The sequence below is a fragment of the Quercus suber genome, unplaced genomic scaffold (genome assembly GCF_002906115.3).
Source record: "Quercus suber isolate HL8 unplaced genomic scaffold, Cork oak 2.0 scaffold_19, whole genome shotgun sequence".
Lineage (NCBI taxonomy): Eukaryota > Viridiplantae > Streptophyta > Magnoliopsida > Fagales > Fagaceae > Quercus > Quercus suber.
This window is the reverse complement of record NW_027069484.1, coordinates 228005-251555: the sequence shown is the minus strand read 5'-3', so window position 1 is coordinate 251555 and position 23551 is coordinate 228005. Positions and strand designations below refer to the sequence as shown.

Sequence of the window (23551 nt, the reverse complement as noted above, 5' to 3'; positions counted from 1 at the left end):
CGGATTAGATAAAGCTCTTAACTATGAATTTGGTAGGAAGTGGGCCATTTGCTTTATCATAGTGTCAAATTAATCAATCATAAATCTGTCCTCCAGGCTTCCAGTATAAATCATCAGAGAAGAGTCTAAACCTCAGAAGAATGTAAAAATGAATCACAACCATATCTCCCAAAATTAAATTTTAGCCGTATCAAAATTTTCAACCAGATCCAGAAGGAAGATTCAAGGCTGACCCTCCATGGTTCTATATTCTTACAGTCCTTTTGTTATAATATACTCCCAAAGAGCTTACAACCCGTCTAGAGCTAGTACTATAAGAAAGTCCAAAATCTTTCCAGTAGGAAGTAGCCCATTTGCTTTATGATAGTGTCAAATTAATTAATCATAAATCTGGCATTTATAAACCATCGGATAGACTCTAAACCTCAGAAGAAGAAGGGAAAATGATTCAGAATTGCATGTCCCAACATACATTTCAGCATTTCAAATTTTGTAATCAGCTCCAGAAGGGACCCTTCTTGGTTTTACACTCCTACAATCTTTTGCTATAATATACTCCCAAAGAGCTTACAAGCCTTACAGCTATAACTACAAATTAAAAGTCCAAAATTATAAGTAGAGAAGTTAGAATCACAGAGAAATTCCACGTGATTCAGCTTCAAGATACTTGCAGATCCTCTCCATAACTTCTCTACCTTTAGCACTGTTTTGAACAAACCTTTCAGCACATCGTTGCTCCACCTTCTCTGCCATTGATGCCAGTGCTGACAATGGCTTAATCCGAATGCTAGTTTCCTGTTGGCAAATAGTCCACTCATTTGGATTATCCGGATGTGGATCATACCGAATCTTCTCCACCACTTCTATGAACTTCTGGAGACTGATATTTTGTGAACTGAGCTGCATCGACCGTGACTGGCCATCCACAACCGTTGATTCAACACAATGGCAGATATCCTGACCAATGATTTTGCTAATGAACCATGGCCCTGGGGTATGGACAGTAATTGCTCGAGTGGTGTAAAGCTTCCCAGATTCAGGGTCAAGCTTGCGGTTCAATGTGTCAACTTCAAGAATGTGAGATAATATTCGCTTGTTCTCAGGGTCAACAAATTTGCGCCAAGATGCAGAAGTTACACGCTCCCAAGGGTGCTTGTAAACATACTCTTGAGTGTATGCTCTAACCATTATGTTCTTTATTGTTTCTCTTCACCCGGAAAAGAAACAAAAAGTTAGCTCACTAGTGAAGGTGCAAGAGCAAATGTTCAAATATAATTTGCTTTAGTCAGTGCCAAAAGCTTTTGGTCTTAGAAACGGGACTGTACAAGCACACCCTTCTTTTTTCTTTTTCAGTATATTTTGTCAATCTACATGCAAGAAGCCATTACTTTGATCACTTGCAACATTCTATCAATGACAGCTCAGGAGGCAAGTCACACTTTCAAATTGGACACCCACCCCCCCCCCCCCCCCCCAAAACAAAAAATAATAACCATATAATCACTGAGGAGTACTCAATTTTCTAAATACGAACTTCAGCAACTATTGTCAAAGGCTGAAAATTACAATGTTATTAAGTTTGTATACTGGAAAGAAAATATATATCTTTTCACCTTTTCTTAATTTGAAGGAAAGCAAACAAATAAATATTGCTTCCAAAGCTAATCATAAAGTTGTAGTTACTGCAATATAATTCATCTCTAAACTCGATCATATTGTATTTGGTACCCAACAAGAAATCTAGTAATCAGTAACAAAGCTAATCATAACCAATTTCTAGTTCATTCTTCTTTATTGTTTTGTGTTGTATGGTCTATCCCAGGCATTAGAAACTTTCCTCACTCCTCAGCACCTCAAACAATCAAACAAACAAACATATAGCTAGAAATTCATAAAACCCAAGATGGATCTTACAAAAAAAATTAGAAACCCATTACTAATCATTTAATTTCCAATAGAAAACAACCACTTCAAAACTAGGATTCAACACCAACATTGAAGTAATTAATACAAATCCAACAAAAATTAAAATTAAAATTAAAAACCCCAAATATCTAAAAAGTCAACAACCTTAAAATCACAACATATCTAAACAAAACTAAAGAAACCAGAAAACCCATCAGTGTTATAATAACTAGAATTACAGAGACCAAAAAGACCAAGCTTTCAGTAACAAGATTACAGTTTACTATGATTTACAGAGACTAAAACAAAAACCCAAAAAGAAAAATAAGCAATTTAGAGATTAGAGCATACCTCAGAGGGTTGTTAAGGTTGTTCAGGTGCTGCAGACTATGAAACAAAAGCCCTACAGAGTCGCAGAGAGAGAAAGAGAGGGAGACTTTTTGACGATGGTCGTGATTAATTTCTCAGCAAGCAAAATTTTTCTGTTTCCAATTATAGAATATTTTTAGTGCATTGAATAGTGCGTTTGAGACAAAAATGCCCTGTGATGTGGGATAAGAATAAGGAAATGTTCGTTCGAAAGGTACAAGCTAGATGAAGCTAGAAATGTATGACAGGTAAGGAATTGACCGTAGAGAAATTTGTGGACATGCTATGGGACTATGGGCTGGCAGCCTGGCACCAATAAACTGAAAGGCCCAACTCAAATGGTGGGTTTGGGCCATTGCTACCTCATTTGGACAACAAATCCATGCATATGGTATTAAGGAAAAAATTGGAGGTTAGACAATTGTTTTCTATATATGCTCGTGATAGAAGCACATCTCATTTTTCTATTGGGGTTGAAGCTTAAGACTTCAAAATATGTTTGGAGTCAAATATTGTCATAGTATTAATTCATGGCAAGTTTTGCAATTAGGTTTTCGAATGCAAGGTGTTGCATAAGGATGGGCTTGAAAGCCCAAATATGTAGATCAAAGGATAATCTAAACTAGTTATAACTTATAAGTTGACATTTTTATTTGAAACCAATGAAGATGCCAATTGGATCAATTGAGCTACACAAACACAATGGAGAGTTACGGAGCTCTTTCGATTCCCTTAAACCACTCCGCCCTCTCTTATGTAAAATTTTTTATTTTGTATAACTATTTCATATAATAGCACCACCTTATATTGATGAGATTTAATTCCATAATGAAAAATTTTATTAGTTGAACTAATGAACTTAACTTAAGGGGGTTTTATAATAATAAATAAATAATTCAACTTAACGTAAATAAGTTATATCTTAATTATAAATAACTAAGATGTTTAGGTTGTAGTCCTCTTGAAAAGAAAAAAGAAATGGAAATATACAGATCAAATGGCTTTGTTATTCTTTTTGGGTGAGGGTGGGGGTGGTTAAATTACACTAAATGTCAGTTTGGAAACAACTTATTTAGTTTTTTGTTGAAAACTTTTTGCTGAAAGTGTACTAAAGTATACTTATACCTTAAAAAATTGAGAAAAATTGAGGTATTAAAAAGTTGTATATAAAAACTAAAAAAAACTAAAAACTGACTTATAAGCTGGTGCCAAACACACCCTAAAATTCCTACATTTTTATGTTGTTGCATGAAGAGTGTGTTTGGCATCAGCTTATAGGTTCAGGTTTTAGCTTCTATTTTTTTTTTTTTTTTAACTTTTATGTACAACCTTTTAAAATCTTTATTTTTTTTTTTCCACATTTTCTTATTTTTTCAAATTTTTTCAAAATACAAATATGTTTTAGCATACTTTCAGCAAAAAGTTAAATAAGTTGTTTTCAATTAGACTTGAAGACCCTTTTCTTGCCAATTTCATACAAGAAACTTTTGTTTGTGTTCCCTCCAATTGCTAACATCCCAATGCATGTGGCTCTCACTCGTGCCTAGGAAAAAAAAAAAAAAAACTCATCACTTCCTATTAATTTCTTTTCAATTGATACCAAATTGGAAGGGGTGAAAACAATAAGGGTTCGTTATAGTAAACCCACAAAATCATTGTAAAATTATTAATCATGTTTTTTTTTGGTTGAGAAACATGAAATTATTAATCATGAATGAACTATATATCAGTTTTTTCTTCAAGTGAGTTTCTAGAAATTGAGTATGAGAATGTTAGTATGATTTGAAGTTAGATGGTGTTTTCTTTAAATGGGTTTATATTGAAAAGGCGAAATTTGAGATTGACAGGTCCTTGCAAAGTGGACTGGACGGTTCCTCATCCGTGGGCCGACGCCAGATTGGCCTGTTGTGTGCAAGACCTTTTTGGGGACGGATCCATCATCAACTTATACAAACTGGACGGATCTGCAGATTGCCACGCGTCAGACAATCCCTAGATGAGTATACTTGTGACACACGCATAGTATCCTAACGAAAATAGAATCCTAGCAGAGAAAGGATTCTATTTGCGACACACATTAATGAGGATTCTCTCTATAAGGAAAATACTTGTCCTTCTCGTTTTGGACTCTTAAAGGGGATTTCTACAAGGAAAGTACTTCAACTTTAAGTAGAAGAGGTCAACTTTCGATCTACTATAAAAGCACCAATACCCTCACAAATTAAGGTACGCATAATTGACCCTCTCTAGCACTCTAGAGTTATAAAAAATTCTAACTTGACCTTCAAAGGGTATTCGGCCGGCACCACACCGGTACTCTCTGTTTAGGTTTTTCTCCTTTCTCGTGTTGTGCAGGTTGTTTTTAGGGCGAGCGAGTACGTGTGGCTCACTGGTGGTTTTTTCAGCTTCATCATATATAATTCTTGTTTTATAAGAGTGTTTGATTAGTGATACGCAAGTGCTGTTTTATTTTATTTTGTTTTTGTAAATGTTATTTTTTTTTTCTATATTTTTTATGGTATATTTATGTGTTTTTTTGTGAGTGGTCTGTTATAGGGTATTAACCATACTGAATAAATCAATATGAAAATATATTTATAAAATCCACATTGAAATAGGTCAAACACAAATGTCATACATGAAGTACAAGTAAAGAGTGAGATCCTTTTGAATATACACCGCTTATAAATCTTCAAAACTCATGTTCTGTTTCTTACATTATCACCCTATGAAATAAGCTATAAAAAAAAAAAAAAAAAATTCCTCATCAACTTCATGTCCATAGTGGTAAGTCAATATTACCATACCTTCATCTTCTTACAAAATCATCTTATTATTGTAAATTTGCTTCTTCATCATCTCTAACATTTATTATATATCTATTCTTGTAGTTGTATTTCATTAACTTTATCTCTAACATCTTTCTTTGACCTATAACAATAATTATATATATAGTCATTTAATACTATATATACATTATAAAAAAGAAATTTGTACTTTCATATAAACTATATGTCTCGTTCTTTTATAAAGAGAGAATAAGACTCATAAACGTGTTATTTTAGTAGACACAATTAAGTAACTTGAAATTTTATATTAAAAACAAGTAAAACTTTTTGGACGCAAGTGAAAGCACTAATTTTATAGCAAAAAATCTAATTTAAATCTACACGTTTATGTATAAACAATATGATTCAAATGATATGCAAATATCATTCAATTAATGATCACGGGCGATATACACTTACTATATGGTACTTTGTTTTGTTCAATTCAATATATCACATACCATACATACTATACTAACAACTACACATAGTTAATGTTACCCTTTTTTTTTCTTTTTTCTTTTTTTTTTTTCTGAAGTAGGTAATGTTTCCTCAAGATTCAAGAATAAAATATATGTCCTATTTTTAAGAAATTTGAATCTTTTACTTTTAACTTTTTTTTTAAAATTTCACTTATGCAATCTATGGCTTTTCTTTTTCTTTTTTAATGTTGGCTATATGGGGTTTCTTATGAGAATTGAATTTGATAGCAATTTTAAATTTACTCTATATCCTTATTCGTTATATCGTTAAAGAGAAAACTAAAGATTTCTTTTTCTAATTGTTATAGCTAGATACAATTAGATTACATATATTCTACCTCTATTCCAAAAATAAAATTTAACTGCCTTGCTCTTGGCATACAAGCTTTAACCCCCATAGAACATATTTTCAGGAATGCGAAAAAGTATTCAAAAAATATGTTACAATATTTTTTTAGTTTTTAAAGATCCTCGAAAAGATCATAATTATGAGAAATGAAGCCCTAACATATAGTTAACTCCCAAAAGGGACTTATAAAACTAAAAATAGATCATTTCAGCAAGGTAAAATAAATTTTAAAATGATAAAAATGTTAATACAGTGATTTTAAGTAGAAATTTACCAGCTTCTATCCAAATCCAAAATTTAACATGGATCTTCAACTTCAACCCACAAAGTGACATTGCAAAGGAAGGCCCACAATCGGATTTGACTGGGGTAAGAGTCAGTTCTTCAGTAAAGTAAATTGCAAAACCCTCAAGAACAATGACCAAATTACTTGAACTAAACAAAATAGAAAGCCCTCCTTAATTAGGGTTTGCATTGAAACTCATCAACTCCTATTACTTAAAACATTTTTTTTTTTCCAAAAAAAAAACAAAAAAGTGCACCAAATTGTACCATACCCTTCAGTTCCACACCTTCCTTCACACATCTTAGTCATTCCACATTGTGAAAACACTAGGATTTGATCCTTGAACAGAGTCCCCAGACCAGCTACCATAACCCGCAGAAGGCATATCATAATCAACCTTCACAAGTGCAAGTTCATCTGCGGCTGATCCCACTGCATTGCCGGAAGGGGAATTCGTAGCCATTGCATTAAGCCCATTTCCCAAATATCCTCCACCACTATAACTCCCACTAGAATTTCCATTATTCTCAATCACAGAAGAAGAAGAAGAACCCATGTTCATCAAACCCTGAAGCAAAGCCGGGTGGTTTTGAAGGTAATTGTTGTAAAACTGAGAACTATTATTCTGGCTTGATTGGTGAAGATAAGAACCTGCAGATTGCTGGTGCAATTGGAGCTGGGTTTGTATGTAACTCTGGTGAAATGAAGGGTCTTGTGCTGTGTACGGTGAAATGTCATGGTTTTGTAGGGTTAGTAAAGGTTGGGGTTGATCAAATGGTTGGTGTTGCAATAGAGGGTATGGTTGTAACCTACTAGAGCTTGAGCTACCATATTGAAAGCTTGATCCAAGGGCTATCATTTCTTCTCTTTTTCTTGAAGATTCAATGGCTTGAGCCTCCTTTAGTCTTTTGGCAGCCCCTCCTCCAATTGGGAGAGTGTTGCTTTCAAGAATGCTCTTCACATCATAACGATTCATGTCAAAGTTTGTGACTGCATTAAGGCCTCTGAACTTTATTGCTGCAATGTCATATGCTTCTGCAGCTTCCTCCTCAGTACCTATATGTTTTATTAAGATTTATTAATAGTGAAATTTATATAGTCTTTATCCATGTGACAAAAGTTTCTTTAGCAGATGGCATTTTGTTTTATATACAGTTTAAGAGGATTGGAATACTGCATGTCTCTATGACAAGCATAAAAAAATGTCATTTGACTTAAAGGTTACTAGCCGTGGATGTCTTAAATATTCTCTATTGTGTAGTGTTCACTTGTTTGTGATGTATACGTGCATGAAGATTAAATGACTTACTGAAAGTTCCCAAATAAAGATCTTTGTTTCCAGCAACTCTGCCAATCCTTGCTTGCCATCTTCCATGTTGGTGATGCCTGCCCAAATATGTTGCCATTAGGAATTGAGAATGAAATAAGTGAGAGAGAGAGAGAGATAGAGAGAGATTTTGGGCATGTTTGGTTGTGTTATTTAAATAACAATTTTCATTGTTTAAATAACACAACACGTATTTTCACAACACTTTTTCACTTATGTATATTTCTACAACATTTAAACAACATTACTAAACGGGCCTTTTATTACCTTGTTACTCCACGATACATAGATGCACCCCTAGAAAAACCGCTACTCTTCCTGAAGTTCATCAACGATAGCAACAGAATTGTTAAGAAAATTCACAGAAAACTTGTTCACAGTACGTAAATAAAACTCTAGTGGCCAAGTGTTTGTACGTGTGTGTATATATATATGTGTACAATGTTCATCATGAAGAAGAGGATTGTAATTAAAATGCCCACCAAAATAACATGAAGTTGAACATCGATCATTGTCTCATTAGATATAGTTTGCATGGCTATTCTTAATACCAAATTGTACTAAAATTAGTAAGAACTTACTCCTAAGAGTTGATAGCATCAATCTCTTACCTTCGAATAGAAGCCACAAATTCCTGTCTTGTCATGTGCTTCATCTCCTCCAATTCCTTCTCATAGTTACTGATCTGAAACAGACCGTGAAATCAGCTTTCATAAAGAAGATACTCAAGCTGCAGATTAATGACACAGATACCAAATCTTGGCATAGCCAAAAGCTTACCTGAAAATTGGTAGTGGTAGATGTTCCCCAGTACTTCAATGCAGCAAGATCGTAAGCCCTAGCCGCTTTCTCTTCTTTGTCATACCCACCTGCTCAAAAAGAAAACAAATCTATACTCTTGTAAATGTTTTTCTTTTCAAATACATTATAGAAAGACAAGAAAGCTTGAAAGAAGTGAAGAGAGAAAATCAAACTCACCTAAATAGACTGCAAGAGAAGATGCAAACAAAAGAGAACCATCACGAGAAAGGAAAAAGGTTAGTAATTAACATTCAAAATAGAAATTAGGTCAGGCAGAAAAGGAAAAAGTATTCCTAGGAAAATTAATTTCAAGATTTACCTTGGCGACCTTTCCTTGATTGTCCCTCCCTTCTACAACTATTATCCCAAAGATGAGCTTCATACCTTCCTGTCCATCTATGCCTACATTTTCACAAAATATCCATATCAGAATACAAATTGAATAAATACAATAAAAAGTTGTGACATAATTAAGGAAGATAACGAATAATATTGCACTATGCAAGTAAAAATACCAACCTTGTTACCCCACGATATATTGAAGTTCTTTGCCCAAATGTATCCAAAGTCCTTCTAGGGGTGGTTTCAACAGTATTAGTACTATTATCACCACTAGTTTCGCATGTGGAACCCTTACCACTACCCATGGACAATGTCAATGACTGCAAACTGTTAGCATTTTCTTGAAATTCATAATTGCTAGTGGTGGCTACTACTGTGTTTTGCACTGGCACTAGACTACTGCTTTGGAATAGATAATCAGAATCGTTAGTTTGAATTTCTTTGAAGGAAACAAGATCTGACTGATTTTCAGATTTGCTCACACCAAGAAAATCAGCAACCTTTGGAACTTCACTGCTGCCATGGGTATCAATCATATTCCACTCTGCAAATTTACAAACTATGAGAGAGAGAGAGAGAGAGAGAGAGAGAGAGACAAAGTAAAAGAAGAAGAAGAGGAAAGAGATAAGTACCTTGGCTTTGGAAAGGGTTGTCCATAGTATCATTGACCAACCCTAGAGAAAAGTGATGAGACTGACTTGTCTGTAGATGTGCTGGTAAGGAAGAATGAGTGGGAGAGAGGGGAAAGGAAAGCCAGTTGTTTGAATTCATGGAGTCCTTATATATATATCCTCTATGTTTTTTTTTTCAAGAAATCAAGAATCTCCTGCATATTAGAAAACAAAATTAGAACACAAATTAAGCAATCAAGGGAAAAGAAAAGAGGGAGGAATATATGAAGAACTGTTAATGCGGGTTTACACTAAGTGAATAGGGTTTGAACTTTGCAGCAGTCAAGACTCTCTCCCTCTCTCAATCTCGCTCACTCACTCTCTCTCAACTTTTTATGCCTTAGAGAAAGGAGGAGGGGGAGAAAAGACTGAAAGTGAAAAGAGAAAGTTTTGAAGAAGGTACATGGTGTACTTAAACTGTTCCCTTTCTTCCTCAAATGAGCTGCTCCTTTCTTACCCCTTTTGCAGTGGTCATTTTTTTTTTTTTTTGGTGGTCTAACTCCATATCCCAACACTGCAAACCTAAATATTCTATTATAATAAGTCTAGGTATTATTATAAATTAAACTACAAAAAAAATTGACTATAAATTTTTTCGCAACTATTAACAAGATATATTATGATTAATTAATTTAAATAAAAGTAGTGTTACTCTAATCACAATAAACTAAACCATATTAACAGATTGAAAAGAAGATACTGTATACCTCAAACATTATTCTATTATTATCTATTCATACTAGGATGGACACGAGTGTCATGCACTACTAAACTATAAGTCCAGCTTCTTCAGTCTTTGTACTGAGACAAACCCACAATTCCAACTGGAAAAATCCAATTCTTTCTCTTTATCTTTCTCTCTCTACCCACTTGGTTTATTGGAACTCTCGTCCTCGTTCTGTGCAATAAATGACTCCCCAAAGCCCAGCATTCCCACACTGAGCAAATGATCTCAGCCTCTAACATAACATTGACACTCTACGTAAAGTTACCAAAACCTCTCTCTCTCTCTCTCTCTCTCTCTCTTATCTACAAGGTTCAAACTAAAACTTGCAGCAGACGATCAAACCCATTAATCAGAGAAGATCTTCCGAATAGATACTTACCAAAGAAACCCAATTTGTGGATCCCCGAGTCCTGCATGTGTTAAAGATGCATGTGTACGGACATGCAATATTATATGGGAAATATCCGACATATTAAATAATTTAAGTACTGAAGAAAGTGTAAATTTTACTCTTTTGTTCAAATATAAACAGCTCTGTCTAATGTAAACAAAAGAAATAGAATACAAAAAAGTGATTAAGAAAGATTGAAGGATTTTGTTTGCCTCCCCCAAGTAGAAATCTGTTGACCACCTAATCGATTTCCGCACCCGTCAAATGGTGAAAACAAATTAAAATTTAAAAAATGTTTGTTTTATATATAATTAACTTGTGCATCCAAAAAAAAATAATGTTATTAATTCATGTCCAATACACACTAGAAACTTGTATAATGCTTCCTGTCATCCACTAGGTTAAGTCTAAATTTTTTTTTTTTTTTTTTTAACTAGCCAATCAAAATGACTCAAATTCCGATCTTTAAAAAAGTTATCATGCTATACAGTGTTCAACTTTCACTTCCTATATATATACTTTGACATCGACAAGGTCATGCGTTAGAGCACCTACTGCATACAAGATTGAATCCACTACATTCTGTGGAAAAAATGGCTTACAATTCTATCATACATTTTCTTCATTGACTAAACATAGATCTACAAAAAAGAATCATTGTCACATAATAATAACATCTTCTATACTATTATAGAATCTTTGTAAGCTTTCTTAATTTGTTTTTATTTTTCGTTAGGCTTAAATATTATTGTCCCTAAAATTTAGTTTATGAGCAATTTTGGTCTTTCAAGTTTAAAATGATCCATTTTAAGCTCTCATATGACATGATTAAACTAAGAAATAACATGTCATTACTTCAATACACATTAGTGACTAAAAGCGATCACTTTATGTTTGTTAGGATCTAAAAGCTACTACTTAAAAAAAAAAAAAATTAGGGACTAAACTTTAATGATTAAAATCATTCATGGGCTAAAGTTTAGAAAACAAAATGTATTTTAGCTTTTCGATTATATTATTGGTAAGTTGCACACACACATCAAACAAATGCTAAATTTAATTTAGAGCTCATCCTCCACCCACATTTTTTATGAGAGAAAGAAGTGCCTTTTTAACTCTTTGGTATAAACTTATAAGACTAAATTATCTTGGTAAAATGTAAGGAAAATGCTATGGTTTCTGTAAATACTTTATTCATCATTCACGTGAAATTGCAGCTTCCATTCGTGTGCACAACTTTAAAAGTGCTGTCAGCCAAAAAATAAAAATTGAATGCCTAGGCATATCAGGTGCTGGTTGTCACACATAAAGCATATTCAAAACTTATATACAAATTAATACTACTTAAAATTTTATATTATAACTTTCCAATTAAGGGAGCGAGAGAGAGAGGAATAAATCTGCCGCAAAAGAATTTATTCTTTTACAAGGTTTTGGATATATCTATCTACATACAAATGATATCACTCTCTTTTTTTAAACTTTTGGGTCAGTGAATCTATGTGTGGCATCATTTGGAAACTGAACTCTCCAGAGTTTTCAGACTTCAGAAATGTACTTATATATTATGAAACAAAAAACTAAGAATCTAAAACCCAAATAAATAAACATATATAACATAATTAGTATAAAAAGTAATTAAATAAGTAAAAGAAACAAAATCACCTGCCATTACAGATGCATGACACAGTTATCGCCAAATTCTTGTACATTAATATAAGGCTACGTTGACTACAATGCACCACAATAAGGTGGCAAAACCCACGTCTCTCGCTTTTTTCAACTGTAAAATCTCCAAACAATCAAAACCCCAAGACTAATAAAACTTAAAAAAATAGAAAAAGAAGAAGAAGAAGAACTAAAAGGCCCAAAACCCTTTTGTGCAAATTAATAAATAAAAACAGTGCAAAGGACAAGAACTGGCAAGGAAGTTAGAACAAACTGCAGAGATATGTCTTTGACTGTATGCAACCCTAGCAATGAAAAAAAACTATTAAAAGAAAAAACTGAGAGAGAATAAGATTGTACCAAGAAACAAGAATCTTTTACTCTTTCATAATTTCTCTCTCATTCTCTCACTACTTTTTGTTTTCATTTTTTGGGTTTTTGTTTTTTGGTTTCTTGAAAGAAGAAAATGCAGGGTGGTGGGGATTCGCCACCGGCCATATGCGGTAAGAGAGATGATATAATAGCAGAGAGAGAGAGAGAGCCATCACTCACTCACGCCGTTTCAGGTTCACAGAGACCAAATTCGGAGGAATGTGACTGACACGTGGCGGTTGTTTCTGGCTTTTGGCTTTTAGGCTTTTGGATTTTTGGTTTTGAAGGGTCGCATGCAATGGAATTGCAAGGCAGGCTGACCAATTATCCGGTTTGCATGCTTGTTTGCACTAAGTACCACATTAAAAGAGACTTTGACCATAGTATGACCATGCACACCGATTCTTTTTTCTTTTTCTTTTTCTTTTTTCCCTTTATTACCCTATTGTCCTTCATGCCCTTCCTAACCCAATTGCAAAGGTCTCTCTCTTGTCATATTTTCTTTGATTTTTTGCTTTAAAAAAAGGGTAGGAACTAGGAAGAGAAGATGACTTTCCTTACATATTTGAACGTGACCATAATAGCTATCCATCAGATTTTCTTTCGTTGGATGGTTTCCAATCTACAAATTGAATGTCTAATTCTATAACAAAAATGAAAGAAAAGAAGTCCCGTAATCTCTTGTGACGTAGAAGTGTAAGCTATAACATATGTCGTATATAAATTGTATTCCACCCGAATTATCAAACACCATCAATTTAGTATATAGAGACTATTCATATATGGATATATTAATTCAAAAGAACTAATCTATTTTAATCCATTTCAATGGATTATTTTTTTTTTTTCTCTAAATTTCAAGCCACCAAACTCAACCTAATGAAAGTCCAAATTTTGGTAATAATTTCATCTCATGTGAGTCTTAGAACTAAGTTTGGAAGAACACCCATTTATTAGTTTTATATAGAAAACTACCACACATATATGAATTCAAAAGTTTTATTGTCCATAGTATACTCCATAGCTATTGTTTGGTAGCCGCGAAAAATGATGTAAGTTTGAATTAATGGGTGTGAATGATGACTGTTAAATGAGGTTCAGAAAGTAGCTAGGAGAGAAGCAATGGTGGGGGTCATGTATGTAAATACAATGAATGAATGAGGGCAATTTAGGGCAAAGCGGAACACGAGAATCAAGAGAAAAAATTGAGAGTTTCCAAGAGGTGGGAGGAAACGCCGGGAAAGTGGCCGTGTCGCCTCGAAATGAAGGAATTGAAAAGGCAAATATATTTCTGGGAGCCCTTGTTTTCTTGTAACAAACCCTACTTAGCTAGGGTTAGGGTTTCACACTAGACTGGGCTCTGTTTTGAAACATTATGTGCTTAGTAGGGGAAGAAAATTTAGAAAACTAGCAATGCAAATCCCAAGCTACATGTCTACCACTCCTGTCTTTTGCTCCATATGGATCGGTAGACAGTGATAACATTGTTATATACACACTCCGGATATACTGTAATTTAATGCCATACAGAAGTGGAAAATGAAGGAAGAGTCTTTGCTAGCATAATTATGAAGGAGAGGACATCCATTTTGGTGGAATAACAATATGTACCACACATTTTTTATTATATGATAGTTTTGAATTTTCATTAATAGTTTTAAATAAAATATGAAGTAACACAAAATTACTTGAATTTTATTTACTCAACATGACTCCTAGCCCTAGGGTGTGAGATATGCATAGAAATTGAACCACAATTCTCTTAATCCCCCTCTCATGAATTAAGTTAGTAACCAAAAAAAAAAAAAACTAACCCACAACCATGGTCCCTATTAACAACAAACTCAAGTGGTGTTACTGAAGATATCAAACGACCTCAAGAAGTGTCGCCAACTTGTCCACGGACCACTAGTACATTGAAGTGCCGCTCTCCTGTCCCTCCGCGCTATCTCTTTGGAATTAATCTTCACAAATACAATGATGACATGGTGTTAATAATTATTTTTGGTTTGATGTTAACTCTCATTGCTTTCAAAGAGTAACTGTGTTTATATACTTCTGTACTTATAAATGTTTTCATAAAGTGTTTTTAAAATCAAATGGTTTTTTTTCTTTTCTTTTTCATAAGGGAGAAAAATCTTTACAAGTTTCAATTTAACAAAAAGGGATGTTTTTAGCATACACAACACCTCTAAATTGGATTTTCGAGTGGATATGTGATATTTGCATGCGGCTGTAACCTCCCTGGACATTGCTCAATCTCACTCCTTTTGAAGCTCCTTGACATCCTCACTATTAAAATTTATATTTGATGTATTCTCTTTTATTTTTGGTTTTTTTTTTCCTGCAAATTTTATTTTCCTATTGGGGTTGTGTCCTCTTTAAATTTCATGTTTTTAAGTGTCTTTTTACTTAAAATTAGTATAATAAAGTAGAAAATTCGTTTTATTTCATGAGATTTTTGATTGATGTAACAATGGCACTATAGTGCCATGGACTAGTGATAACCATTTCGATTTTGGATTTAAAAGGAAAATTGGTTGGTCTAGTGTTTCAACCAAGAGTCCTGGTTGCTTTTGTGTAGTATAAATGCGGGATTTTGGAATTACATGCTCTTGTTCAACGCTATCCTAGTATGCATGTGAGCTTACCCAGTATGTCAAAATATATAGAAGTTCATGAAAATAGGCTAATAATTTGAAACGTATCTGGATGCACAGGAACCCTAGTGATTAGTGAACATACAAGTACATAGTTAGAAACCTTTCTCAAAGCTAAACAAGTCCATTTGGCAAAGCGTTTTTCTTTTAGTTTTTTAACTTATTTACTTAAGTATAGATTTTTAAAACCTCTTTCTTTCTTTTTTCTAGATACAAGTTAACAATACTTTATCCAACTTTCATAAAATTAGCTTTTAGTAAATAACTACATCCAAATGCACTAATGTGTTTGACCCCAAATTAGACGTTGGATCAGCTAAAAAGGGCAGAACCCAATTATTGGCGTTATTGAGACAAAGCAATGCCTAATGAGATCAATATGGGCGCTAATAATTCTAGCTAATCAGAATTATTATATATTTATTATTTTGTTTTGAAGATCACTAGCTATAATAGTCAAAAAATTTGTAATGAAAAAAGTTCTACTTGAACTTGGAAGCAAATAAGATATTGAAACCTCTACAGTAATACACAGTTAAAGCAAACCAAATCTAGCTGAAACCTCCTTTCTTTCCCTCTGTCAGCTTTACAAACACCCAATTCGCAAATAAATAAATAAACGCAAAAATTATTAGTATCGTAGGTTTCCTGTTTTTTGGCAACATTGATTAGATATCTTCTAATCTTGAAATGCCACAAGCTAGCCATATCCTGCTATGGTAAATATGTCAGCATTGTTTGCGCTTCATAAAAGTTCCCAACTCATTTAGGTAGCCAAGACAGTCAAGAAGCATCACTGCTACACCCATCACTACAATCTAGACATTCTTATTCTAAGAACTTCCTAAACTATATCTTGAAACCCAACACCAAGTAACAGGTTGTGATGGCAGTCAAGCACACTTCGTTTTACTCCTTTTTTTTAAGACACAAAAACTGACTATGCACGCAATAAAGAGGCTGCAGGTTTTTTTTTTTTTTTTTTAAATAAAAATAAAATTGTTTTATTCTTTATAATGAGTTTGGTTTTTTATATATAAAAAATTTATTAACTTATTTATGTAAAGCCTTTTAAAGCATCCGTTCTAGGGATGACAATTTTACCTTGCCCCGCTTAACTCGCCCCTCTCCGCTTCACCCAACGTGAGTTTTTCCCGCCCTGCAAAGGTGGTAAGGTGGGAATGAGGTAAGATTTTAGCCCCGCACCACAGGGTGGAGTGGGGATGGGTTTAGACTTTTTAGACCCACCCTGCCCCTCCTTGTCCCCGCTCCACGTTGCTAAGGGTTATAATTGTAAATTTTTCATACCCTAAAACCCTATTATTTAAATAAGCATATCAATATTAGCTTATTTTATTCTACCCAATGTGATTCTCTGCCTTTATTTTGTTATGTGTTATACTATGAGTTTTTTTTTTTTTTTTTTTGTGATTATCTTGTTAAATGCTTGGATATATTATTCAATTTTTTTTCTAAAAATTGATTTGATTTGATGGATAAATTTAGTCATAATTTCAAGTATATTTTTATTAATGAAATAGGTTTCATTAAAAAAAATTGTACTAGTTGTAGGGTAAATTAACAAAAAGTAGAGTTTTACAAGGTGGGGCGGGGCTTTGCAGGGCCCTAAGGGCGGGGATGGGGTCAGAAAGTTTTCCCCGTCATGCGGAGCGGAGCATGGATAGGGCTAGACAAAACCATACGTGGTGGGACAAAGACCCCATCCTTCGGCCCCGCCCCACCCCATTGTCATCCCTAATCTGTTCTTCATATGTACAACAATATTTATACACCTATTTTTAATAAATCAATAATGCAACAAATAAGTCAATCCAAACACACATATCTTAACGAGAGAATTGGTACCATATACAGAATGATGAATATTAAGAAATTTTAACTCCTTTGGTAGAAGAACATATTCCTAGAACATTAAAACCTCACATATATATATATATATATGTATGTATGTATGTATGTATGTATATAATTAAAATAAATAAATGATTTGTTACTGTACATTTTTAGACCCTTTAAAACAAGTTGTTTAACCTAATATTAAGTCAAGTTGATTAACAAGTTCATTAACAAGATCTAGGAAAAAGACATTCAAATCATATCATGTGAACAATACAGAAAAGTAAATAACACAACGATATGATAACCGAGGAAAACTAAACTAGTAAAAAACTTTGGCAAATTTAACATAACTATCTTCAAGGTAAAATAGATCTACTATGAAAGAATTGAAGTTTTACAATAATAACTTAGACCATTAACATCTTATTGTTACCTCAAGTAGAAAACTTACAACCGCGACCACGTGATAATTTCGAGTCCACAGACTACTTCTTTTCTTGATCCATAGTAACCACAAGTACTTCCACTTGTGTTTTCTTTAAGCTCTTGAAATAGCAACCGAAGTGATCATCAAGTTCTTAACATCAATCTTGATCTTGATAGCTCTAATTGTGTATAAAGGTAAACACCTCTAGATTTCACAAGAAATTCACACACACGGCATATCAACAACCTCTAAAACGTAACTAGGGTTTTTCCTTTCATACTTGAAGCAAAACATAAAACCCTACACGTCATATGGGCTTGGGCTGAGGTGGAAATTCTGCAGAAAAAACAATCTACATGAGCTTCGATCGATCGAGCGAGTCTAATTTTCGATCGATCGAGCCCTGCAGATTTACACCAATAAATCCTGCAGTACACTCAATTCTAACTTTATAAATAAATACACTTTGAACAGCCTAAAACTCAACTAAATGTTTTGATTATGATTTGCCAACATTACACATTAAATTCTAATATATTTAGATCCTAAAGTCTTAGAACCTAACAGTTACCTCCTTGAAGAATTAAAAAATAAAGTACTAACAAAATTCCTTGAAGAATTTAATATTGTCTGACTGAAATTCACACATATATTGCTAAAAAAAATTATAATGACAAATCACATATAAACAGTCATCTTAACTAATCACGAAAGAGTAGAAATTGATACAACAGGCACTACAAGTGAGATATGACCTTCATCCAAAGCACAATACATCTAGATGTGAGCTTTCATGAGTACCAACAAAGATAGGTGCTTTCGTCTTGGTACAATTGTTGCGATGATTACTCAATTAAATTTTTTAAAAAGCAATGAGATTTTAATTTGTGTGGCCGGTATAACTATCTAAGGGCTCTTATTACGCTATGCTTGAAAAAAGGTCAAGCTCTAGATCGATCACACCATGTGTGTTAAACTTATCAAAACCAACATAGATTGGGGGTGACTCCAAAGTCGAGATTAATGATGTAGAATATTAGCTCTAGAGAGATCATCCAAACAACGATGTCGACGGGCATGTGGCTTATTGGTGCTTGGTGTTGGGTGTCACGTGTACAATCAAGAAAAATATCCCCTACTATAGGTCAATTAATAAATTGTATAAGGGACCCAATTAATACTAGGAAAAATTATACCAATCCTTTCTTGAGATATAAGGAACAATAACCCTAAAATTTTGTTTAAAAATAAAAAGTATAAAGTTTAGTTACAAAATTAGTTGTAATCTAATGTTACAATCTTACTCAATAAAATAAATATTACTACATATTTTAAAAATTTAACCGTTAAATTGCATGTTCTTTACGCTCTTAATACACATGTTAAATTTTGTATCAATCGGATATTATTTACTACATGATCTATAAACTTATATTTTATGCATAATTTTAAACTATAAAAACTTGCAATTTAATCAATTTATTGATGATATAGGTATTGATCTTTAATTTTCTAGAAATTTTGCAAATATGGAGGATATAAGAAGAATATGTAAACCAAATGTGAATTTGTCAAAATTCACATCCAATAAAAAAAATATTGAGAAAGTAANTTCCACTTGTGTTTTCTTTAAGCTCTTGAAATAGCAACCGAAGTGATCATCAAGTTCTTAACATCAATCTTGATCTTGATAGCTCTAATTGTGTATAAAGGTAAACACCTCTAGATTTCACAAGAAATTCACACACACGGCATATCAACAACCTCTAAAACGTAACTAGGGTTTTTCCTTTCATACTTGAAGCAAAACATAAAACCCTACACGTCATATGGGCTTGGGCTGAGGTGGAAATTCTGCAGAAAAAACAATCTACATGAGCTTCGATCGATCGAGCGAGTCTAATTTTCGATCGATCGAGCCCTGCAGATTTACACCAATAAATCCTGCAGTACACTCAATTCTAACTTTATAAATAAATACACTTTGAACAGCCTAAAACTCAACTAAATGTTTTGATTATGATTTGCCAACATTACACATTAAATTCTAATATATTTAGATCCTAAAGTCTTAGAACCTAACAGTTACCTCCTTGAAGAATTAAAAAATAAAGTACTAACAAAATTCCTTGAAGAATTTAATATTGTCTGACTGAAATTCACACATATATTGCTAAAAAAAATTATAATGACAAATCACATATAAACAGTCATCTTAACTAATCACGAAAGAGTAGAAATTGATACAACAGGCACTACAAGTGAGATATGACCTTCATCCAAAGCACAATACATCTAGATGTGAGCTTTCATGAGTACCAACAAAGATAGGTGCTTTCGTCTTGGTACAATTGTTGCGATGATTACTCAATTAAATTTTTTAAAAAGCAATGAGATTTTAATTTGTGTGGCCGGTATAACTATCTAAGGGCTCTTATTACGCTATGCTTGAAAAAAGGTCAAGCTCTAGATCGATCACACCATGTGTGTTAAACTTATCAAAACCAACATAGATTGGGGGTGACTCCAAAGTCGAGATTAATGATGTAGAATATTAGCTCTAGAGAGATCATCCAAACAACGATGTCGACGGGCATGTGGCTTATTGGTGCTTGGTGTTGGGTGTCACGTGTACAATCAAGAAAAATATCCCCTACTATAGGTCAATTAATAAATTGTATAAGGGACCCAATTAATACTAGGAAAAATTATACCAATCCTTTCTTGAGATATAAGGAACAATAACCCTAAAATTTTGTTTAAAAATAAAAAGTATAAAGTTTAGTTACAAAATTAGTTGTAATCTAATGTTACAATCTTACTCAATAAAATAAATATTACTACATATTTTAAAAATTTAACCGTTAAATTGCATGTTCTTTACGCTCTTAATACACATGTTAAATTTTGTATCAATCGGATATTATTTACTACATGATCTATAAACTTATATTTTATGCATAATTTTAAACTATAAAAACTTGCAATTTAATCAATTTATTGATGATATAGGTATTGATCTTTAATTTTCTAGAAATTTTGCAAATATGGAGGATATAAGAAGAATATGTAAACCAAATGTGAATTTGTCAAAATTCACATCCAATAAAAAAAATATTGAGAAATGTTGTAACTTAAAGGTATAATTAATTTTGTAGTTAAACTTTGTAAAAAAAAATCCATTTATAAGATTTGTTATAAACATAACGAATATACAAGGAAATACTTATTTTGCACTTGAGTAAGCATTCCTATTTTGACTTCATTGATAAGCCAAAAACAAATTAGGAACTTTATCGCCTAACCAAGACACGCTAAGTCCTTTATCACCTAACCAAGACAAGTTCAGTCCAAAAAAATAAAATAACTCAAAGACAATGTAGGAATTTTATTGTACTTCTTATATTTATCACAAATCTCAAAGGTGGGGCTTTTACTTTTGTAAAACTTTGGAAAGAGTGTCATTTATTTACACTCAAAAAAGTTTTGTGTAGTTAAGAGTCTTATAATTTAATTAACACTTCTTAACATTTTCAACAAAAATAATTATGTGAAAGGAAAAAAATATTTACTAGGTTAATCTTTTTGTAGCTGTTTTTGTGATTATACATTTCCAGTGGAGATAAAGTTATTAGTAATAATGAGAGAGAGAGAGAGAGAGAGAGAGAGAGAGAGAGAGAGAGAGAGAGAGAGAGAGAGAGAGAGAGAGAGAGAGAGAGAAATGTTTTCAAGTAGACAACCACTTGCATACTCTCGATAATGGGAACTTCTCCACTTCCATAGAAAATGAAGATGAAAGATCAATTATGTATCTTATTATTAGACTAATGGCTAATGGGATAACCAAAAGGCATGTGCATGGCATTCTCTTGTTTTTTGCAAAGGATAGAGCATAAAATAACCAGTTAAACTAACAAAGTGTCTATTAAAAATGCTATTGACATACAAGGATCCTAGATTGGAGGGAGTAAGATATCTTCTCAAATTTGACTTTGTTCATTGATTTATTAGGTAGGATTTTTGCTCTTGCTAACCTCAACTTCAGATCTTAATGAAAAATAATTTGTTATGCTAAAACGAGTGACCATGATCGTCAAAACCCATAAGTAAAACTTATTGGTAATATATAAAATATATATATATATATATATGTCATTAGAGTATGTGAGGCAGATTATATGAAAACATATATTAAAAAAATTAAACAATTTGATAGTTTATCTAAAAATATTGATTTTCTATGGTCTTACTTAGCTTAGGTACAATTTTCACAGCTGATTATCCCTCATCCTTTTTTATTCAATTAAAAATAATAATTATAATTATGTTCACCGACTAATGACTCAAATTAAGTGAAGATGACATGTTTACTCACATATCAAAAAACTACTTGAAGTTAAGTATTGAATTAATAACCACATTCATTGGCATTTCACATTGCTCGAAATTGAGGCAGTTCCTTGCCTTCTATTTTTTTAGTTTTGGGTGGGGGGTATGTGTTATATTATAGCAAGGATTTAGAATGTGAAACTTCAATCATTTGATCTAAGCATATGTATTAAGTCACACATTGAGGATGTAATAAGTTGATCTAGTGATTCCAGTTAATATGAGAGTTTAAGAAGAATTTAAATAATAATTAGTTCTTTTAAAATATCACATAAATTTGATTAGCACATTCTAAATCAAAGTTATGAATTTCATTTTATTCCGGCTAGAGCGGCTGAATATTTTAGTTGTAGTTAGTTAAACGGTACAAATCATTTCCCTTATTCTACTTTGGCTTAAATTCCAATCTATAGCTAGCGGTTCATTTGCTCATATCACTAAATTACGACCAGTTATGTGGCCAAAAAAAAAATTTCTTAGTACCCTTTTTAAAAAACTTTCCTTCGTCCTTTTTAAAAAAAATTTCCTTCATAGAATATCAAATTTAAATTTGATTATTTTATTTGGTATTATTGCCATGAGAAATTTTAAGCAATTCGAGCTATTATTTTATTTATTATAATTTTCTTCTTGATTTCATAATTGAAATTTGATCTTATTAGGCTAAGCTATTGATTAATCTTAAATTAGTGAACTCCTTATTATGTACTATGATATTATAAATATATTTGTTATGTAATTGTGATGTTAAGAATGTGAATTATTAATGTGGGGACTCAATTTGGGATTTGACCCTGAGTATGAATGGGTTTTCAGCCCAACAAGCCCAAACAATAAATTTGTAGAGAGTGGATTGAAGGTTTAGGCGCTGGCCGTCGATCACCAAACATGAACCCTATTCTTCTATTAAAAAATACTTAGAACTTTTTTACAGTCTGGGGGGATGCTCCTCGGCCCGTGGCCGAGGAGCCCTTTTTCTTCTCCCCTTTTTCCCCCTCCCTCTTTTACTTTACTTGCTTTTCTTATATAGTCTTCATCTTCCTATCTCCTTCTTCCATCTGTTGATCATCCATTCGCCTCTCTTCTGGCCGTCCGTCCCATCAGAGACCTTATCAGTACTCAAGTGGTTCACTCTGATCAACGTTGCCCTGCTAAGGGGTTATATCCCCATTAATGCGGCCAGAGGGGTTAGGTGAATGCATTAAGTGTGAAGGTGACAGCTTACTTTGGGCCTGGTCTTTCTCAAAAATCATCCTTGTCATGCCGAGGATGAGGAGGTCCCCGTTGAAAGTGGGAAACGTGGTGCCGCCAAAATTTAATGTGGGCACACATTAAGTCTTGAAACGCCAAAAACGCGTGTCGGGCAGTCGAAAAGTCGCCAGCAGTAACACGAACCGAAGTGGGGCAACTCGTCTAGAGGGCCTGCAGGTATCCAAACCCTCCTCCCCGTCCGAGGGAACGTGCAGCAGGGTTTTGAGGGGCTATTGTGGGGCCCGGGGGCCTGATAGCCTCGGCCCATCGTGTAGCAGGCCCAAGGCCCACGCCGAGGAATACTGACCATTCAAGGCTAAATTGGAGAAAGCCTCTGTTCCGGATCCACGCCGAGGACCTCCTCGTCCTCGGCATGACAAGGATGATTTTTGGGAAAGACCTGGCCCAAAGTAAGCTGTCACCCTCACACTTAATGCATTCACCTA

The 23551-nt window shown here is 33.4% G+C and overlaps 1 protein-coding gene across 2 annotated transcripts; it reads right to left on the bottom strand.

Annotated features, from left to right (window-relative positions):
• Positions 1-444: 444 nt before the first annotated feature.
• Positions 445-9879, bottom strand: LOC112019105 (AP2-like ethylene-responsive transcription factor PLT2). Of its 2 annotated transcripts, XM_024051630.2 has the most exons (10): positions 9611-9879; positions 9322-9515; positions 8867-9233; positions 8667-8749; positions 8525-8533; positions 8327-8415; positions 8158-8231; positions 7814-7864; positions 7529-7605; positions 6216-7275 (listed from the first exon to the last, which is right to left on the bottom strand). In XM_024051630.2, the coding sequence occupies exons 2-10, from the start codon at positions 9458-9460 to the stop codon at positions 6521-6523; spliced, it is 1644 nt and encodes a 547-aa protein (XP_023907398.1). In that variant the 5' UTR covers positions 9461-9515; positions 9611-9879; the 3' UTR covers positions 6216-6520. The 2 variants fall into 2 exon arrangements, with proteins under 2 accessions (XP_023907399.1, XP_023907398.1); XM_024051631.2 differs by lacking the exons at positions 6216-7275; positions 7529-7605; positions 7814-7864; ... (5 more) ...; positions 9322-9515; positions 9611-9879 and adding exons at positions 445-1207; positions 2257-2455.
• Positions 9880-23551: the final 13672 nt, after the last annotated feature.